General features: G+C 46.4%; 1 protein-coding gene across 1 annotated transcript; it reads left to right on the top strand.

Moving 5' to 3' along the window:
- The first annotated feature begins 1,185 nt into the window (after positions 1-1,185).
- gpr17 (G protein-coupled receptor 17) lies at positions 1,186-5,988 on the top strand. The gene is made up of 2 exons (XM_080016018.1): positions 1,186-1,349; positions 2,981-5,988. The coding sequence occupies exon 2, from the start codon at positions 2,983-2,985 to the stop codon at positions 4,006-4,008; it is 1,026 nt and encodes a 341-aa protein (XP_079872144.1). The 5' UTR covers positions 1,186-1,349; positions 2,981-2,982; the 3' UTR covers positions 4,009-5,988.
- The last annotated feature ends 184 nt before the right edge of the window (positions 5,989-6,172 follow it).

The raw sequence follows: 6,172 nt of genomic DNA, 5'->3' as shown, positions 1-6,172 counted from the left end.
ATGAAGTAGATTGAATTGTCAAGATGTCTGAGTGCGTGATTTGACTCTGGGGTTCGGTTAAGATGGATGTGTTGTTGCAGAATAGTCTTCGTTGTTTAAATTGACAAATAAAACATTTTTTCCCATCCCACACCTGTTTGTCTGTGTTCATCTGATTAAAATAGTCTTTTGGCAGCAAGCAACTTGCTTTTTTGATCAAAAGCTTTTTAGTTGCAAACACAAAGAAGTTTTATTTAGCTTTCAGTGGGATGAATAATATATTTTTATTTGGCAATTTCACAAGGCAATGTTTTGGCTCCGGGGCTACGATATGCACTAGAGACGCAAAAGCATAACAAAAGTGGGGTCCATCCCAATTAGTTGTTGGCAAAAGATTAACAGGGTAGTTTGATGTCAAAGCTTCTGCGCAACGCTGCGTGGATAGTGGCTCCATTCAAGTCTACAAAATACCATTTGCATATCGATGTTTGTGGCCATCAGGAGGAGAAAGGGGCCGATGTGTCCGACACACAGCTGCAACCGCTGTGTATGAAAGAAATATTATCCTCCCTCGGGGGAGGGATGGGCCTCAACTCCACATCTGTCCAGTGGCTATGTGACTGATTATTTTGGGCATTCCAATTCAGGATAGCCCCAGGAGGCGAGGGACCAACAAGGGCCTCTGTCTCCTCCACGTTCCTCCTCCCTCTCTTGTTTTTCACCCGCTCTCCTGAGGGGGTATGGAGGGCCGCTTTAGAACTCTGAGACAGACTGTCTACAAAGGCTCATCATTGAGACTTTAGTCATAAACCGCTCAATTAATTACACAGTCTATCTTCTATCTAATGATGGGTTGGGGGTGTAGGGGGGCTGGGAGGCTTCATGCTGGAGGCATTGGATGCACCAGGAGGCTTGGTTTCCATGGAGTCATAAGCAGCGACTCAAGGCCACTAAGGCTCGCCATTCTTTTCCCCGCTGCCAAAAAATGCGCCGCTCAATCTGACTCGGGCTATTGTTGAGCGCACAAGTGGCTCTCTGAGGGGAGCCGGTGGCGAAGAAAGGGTGGGGTCAAGGTTCAAGCGAGAGGCTCCCATTGGTGCTCCCTCTCTGTTATCAAATTTGTTGAGAAACAAAAAGAGCTACAGTCTCATTGCCGAGAACATCTTGAGACAGAGAGAAAGGGGCCGAAGGGACAACAGTTCTTGTGTCAGTGCAGAGCGCTTACCCCGGAACCGCGCTCAGAGTCCCCGTCTTCACTTTGCACAGCGGACTGCTGCGTGAGCCGCTTTGGACCAGTTATCTGCTCCATGCCAGCAAGCAGACCGTGCTCCATTCCACTCCTGCAGCTGCCGAAGAGCCCTCTGTAGTGGGTAAGTCCTTAAGCTCATTGACATTTACATTATTATGGCTTTTCCTTGGCAGTACGTCTGAATTTGAATTTTTGAACTTGTCTAACATGTATATTTATTTTTTTATAACGCTGTTTCTCTGTAACAGAGATAAAGAATTAATGGCAAAAGTTTAGATAAAAGTTCACAATGTTCTATTCCTATTCCATTTCTGTATTTATTATCATACTGTACATTTTTCTTCATCCAGTTTGCATCGAAATTCACTGAACCACTGACACACACACACACACACACACACACACACACAATCTGTTTTTTATTCTCTTTTGTGATTTTTAGGCAATTAGGAACCGTTACATTAACGACTTTTAGGTTAGTTGTACAGGATTGCTGTGAGATTGCAGTGCCAAAGCCACAGATTTGATCACAATGAAATACTTTGAGTAATCTCCGAAAAGCCAAATTCCAGGATGCTTGGCTTTCTTCTGAGCGCTCTGCACATGTGAATGCATGCACAGATCTGCTTACCCAGATCACTGTGATTAAGGCATATTTTAGGATTGTATCTTCAGGATTACACTCGGCGGATTGGCATTAGCCGAGGCTTTTGCATTCAAGTTTGTTATCCCCGAGGGGACAGCAGCCTTTTCTTTAGGAGGCTTGTACCCCTGAATGCAGGGAGTCAGCACTTTGGCTGAGAAATGCCTTTCCTTCGCAGTCCCACCGCTCTGCTTAGCACCGTACTCACAACACACTCACTAGGCACAGACACACGCACACACGCACGCACGCACACACACACACACGCGCACACAGGCACACAAGCACACGCACACACACACACACACACACACACACACACACACACACACACACACACACACACACACAGAAAGCAGCCATGCTGCTCCATGCAAACTTATTACGAGCCAGAATCTCAGGAAGTTTTCGGGCCATTGTCCTCACAGCTTTAAAGGGCAATCCCGTATTGAAATGGCATTGTTTTCATTATGGCTTTTGCATCTTTTGTAAACCCTCCTGAATGTCCCCAAACCTCCAATGTCCTTGAGATAACAACTTGCATTTATTTCCCCCCCTTTTTCGATTGTTATTGAAACCACACAAAGCTGTGCTTTCTCTGGACGTTGGAGCTACTGTTATCTCTACGGCCAGTCAACGGCGTCTTGTTTTGTTGCTGGCAGCATGGGTGTTGAGAGATTGTTAGAGACACGGCTGGGATATTTATTTATTTGTTTACTTGTTTACATTTATTTCGACCAACGACAAGTGTCTTTAACTGGTTTTAGGTTAATCATTTAAATACAAAACTGTAAAAGGAGAATAGGGAAACTCGCACAAGTGACGTGCAACTGACAAGTATCTCTTACCAGTGAGTGCTGCCAAGTTCTTCGGTTGGCAGCGTCCACAGAGACAAACCACTCAGCTGAGTCGGACGGGCCGGACAAAGCCTCTCATTACTGCATTCTGCTGCCTGGAACCACATCCACCAAATGTTACTTTCAAGTTGAATGTGAAAAGTACAATTAGATGTTTGAACAATAATATTAGCGATCAGGAAACAGAAAGTTAAATAGATGTATTCAATAAAATACCTTCTGAGTTTAATTTTTTCTTTTCTGTCTTTCTAGCTATGACAATGGAAACGGTTACATTAGAGGGGCCGTCCCTCCTGTCCAACCAGTCGTCATTGGTCTGTCCAGGGGTGGAAAACACGATTGAAAACGTTTTGTTTGGCGGATTCTACATCCTGGTTTTCCTCCTTGCACTTAATGGCAACAGCATCGCTCTCTGGATCTTTTCTCGCCAGCGTGGCTCCTCCTCCCCAGCCAACGTCTTCCTGCTGCATCTGGCCGTGGCCGACCTGTCCTACGTCATCATCCTGCCCCTCAGAGCCACCTACCACCTGACCGGAGGCCACTGGCCCTTCGGGGAGGTTCCCTGCAGGGTGGCCGGCTTTCTGTTCTTTGTCAACATGTACGCCAGTCTATACTTCCTGGCGTGCGTCGCGGGGGACCGCTATCTGGCTGTGGTTCACGCCGTCAGGTCACTGAAGATCCGCCGGGGGCAGTACGCCCACGTGATCAGCTTCTCCCTCTGGGTGCTGGTCACCGTCTCCATGGCCCCCCTGCTGCTCACCCACCAGACGGTCGAGGTGGACGGCGTGACGGTGTGCCTGCAGCTGTACCGGGAGAAGGCCTCTCACCGTGCGCTGATCTCATTGGCGGTGGCCTTCACCCCGCCTTTCCTGGTGACGCTGCTCTGCTACGTGCTCATCATCCACAGCCTGAGGCGCGGCTCGCGGCTGGAGCCGGCGCTCAAGCTGCGGGCGTTGCGCACCATCGGCCTGGTCATGCTGATCTACGTGGTATGTTTTCTGCCATATCACGCCAGCCGGGCCACCTTCATCCTGGGCTATGGCCACCCTGACGTCTCCTGCCAGACGCGCGCGGGCCTGAGCTTGGCCAACCGCCTCACGTCCTCCCTCACCTGCCTGAACGGGGCACTGGACCCGCTGGTCTACCTCTTCGGGGCCGAGAAGTTCCGCGGAACCGTGAAACGACTATTCTGCGGAGACAAGGCTGGGATCTCGGCGGCCACCAGCGGAGAGCTGAAGGGAACGCACGAGAGCTCTGTGAGCGCAAAGTCTGAGTTCTGAACGGGGGCAATTAAAACTCATCTGGAACTCCCTTTATACTGCCGCTGCCGTAGCTGTGGGAACTTTACTGAGGACATTACAGTGTTGTATTATAGCAAATTCCCCACAAATTTGTATCAAAGAGCCTTGAGGTGTTTGACTGCTTCTGAACAGATGATGAGCAGAAAGTTGGTTACAGGCGCTCATTAAAAAGATTTTCCTTTTCATCAACTGGTATCACCTGAGGTATAATCGTGTGTATATTTTATTCCGTAAACTGGTGCATTCAAGTATGTTTCATGTTCATGTTGATAAGTAATGTTTTTTTAATGACGAACCAAAAGATGAATCAAATTGCTTAAAACTTTGATTACTTTGTATATTGTTTTGTAACTGTCTATTTTTTACTATTTTGTTATGCAAAATATGCCAAACGCTTATTAGTTAGCTGGTGTGTGTAATATTTCCTTTTAACTATATTGAAATACACACACACACACACACACACGCACGCACCCACACACACACACACACAGGGTCGGCTCTAACCTTTTTGGAGCCCTAGGTGAGATCTATCACAAGTGCCCCCCTTAGGCCCCGCAGTGTGCACACGCCACAAAATTCCTTACAGGTGCAACCACCCTCCCATGCACACTGCAAACCTCACTACCCACTTGGCAGGGAATAGAATCAGGCTTCAACTACTACCTTCTAACTATCGTCCGGGTCGCAAAGTCCTCTCTAGTTAACACCACCAAACGCCACAATATTTTGTGCGGTATCTGCCCCATAGAGGGCTGCAGGAATGAGTCCCAAAACCCGTGAATTAGTTAGCATTTCTGCACTTCCGGTTTTCTCGTCCCGAAATCAATGGACAGTGAATTTTTTAATGGCTTTTTGGTTAGATACGACGTAAAATACGTCAGTAAATACCCCACTCAATAAATTTGAAGCTTTTACGTGTCTTCAAAAAGGTGGCTGCTTTCAAGTGGCTAAATGAGACTACAGAGGCTGTCGGGGACATGAAACGTGTAAGTATCATAAACCTTTGTTTGCCACAGAGCTTATTTTCTGCAAAAATCCAAAATTCAACTGAAAAAATTCAATTGGCTTTTTGTAGAGGGAACCAAGGTGATGCTGACTTCCAGGTTGACCGACAAAAATACCGGGAAAACGCCTGTAAATGCCGGTACAGTCGGCCCCTGGTTGAGACCAGAGCAGAGCGGCTGCTGGGCATGCAACAACTAGGCGCCAAAGATCTTTATATTTTGTATTCGCACCCCCATGGATTATTGGCTTCCTGGCCTATACGGCCTATGCTCAGAACGGCCCTGCACGCACACACACATGCACAAACACACACGCACACACACACACACACACACACAAACACACAGCCACACACACACACACACACACACACACACACACACACACACACACACACACACACACACACACACACACAGCCACACACACACACAAATAGAAAACGAATGACACAAAATGAATATATTTTTTCAACCAGTAGCTTGACATTTTAATATGTAATTCTTTTATTTACATTTACATTTAGTCATTTAGCAGACGTTGTTTGACTCACTACAATATTAACACTTTTTGCTCGACAAATCTCCTGATGTCTGTTAATCTGTCTGTTATCTGTTTATGTGGGTGTAGGTTTGGATCTAGGTTTAAAGGCAAAGGGCACTGAAACCCTGAATGCACTTGTGGAGTTTTTAGGTTCTATTCTATCCAAAATTGATGATATTTCACATCATAAATGGTAATTTTGTACTTACCATCTAAACAAGGAGGTAAACTTAAACAAACCAAGAGCCAGACAGTAATGAGTTATGAACTCTGAAATGCTGGGATTTTTTACTTTTAAAGTATTGCTGACACACAAAACCTGCCAAGAAATGGATCGTAAGGGTACAGAGGCGTCACCGATGGAGCAAGACTTTGTACATTCTTGTTTTGTTTCAATAAAGCATGTTCTTTGTATTCAGTGTGATGTTACTACAGAGGTATGCATCTTTATTTTTAGAGGATTTGGAATAATACCTTAAGGGTTTTCGTGCTCGGTGCTGCAGACAGGATGGAAGCCTTCAAGACGGAGGGACTTCTCACAGCGAAGTTCTCCTTCCACGCCATGTGACACAAGTTGTGGTTAGCAAGCAGA

Source organism: Zeus faber (assembly GCF_960531495.2).
Source record: "Zeus faber genome assembly, chromosome: 1".
Lineage (NCBI taxonomy): Eukaryota > Metazoa > Chordata > Actinopteri > Zeiformes > Zeidae > Zeus > Zeus faber.
The sequence above is the reverse complement of the archived record's forward strand: the minus strand, read 5'-3'. Positions and strand labels throughout refer to the sequence as shown.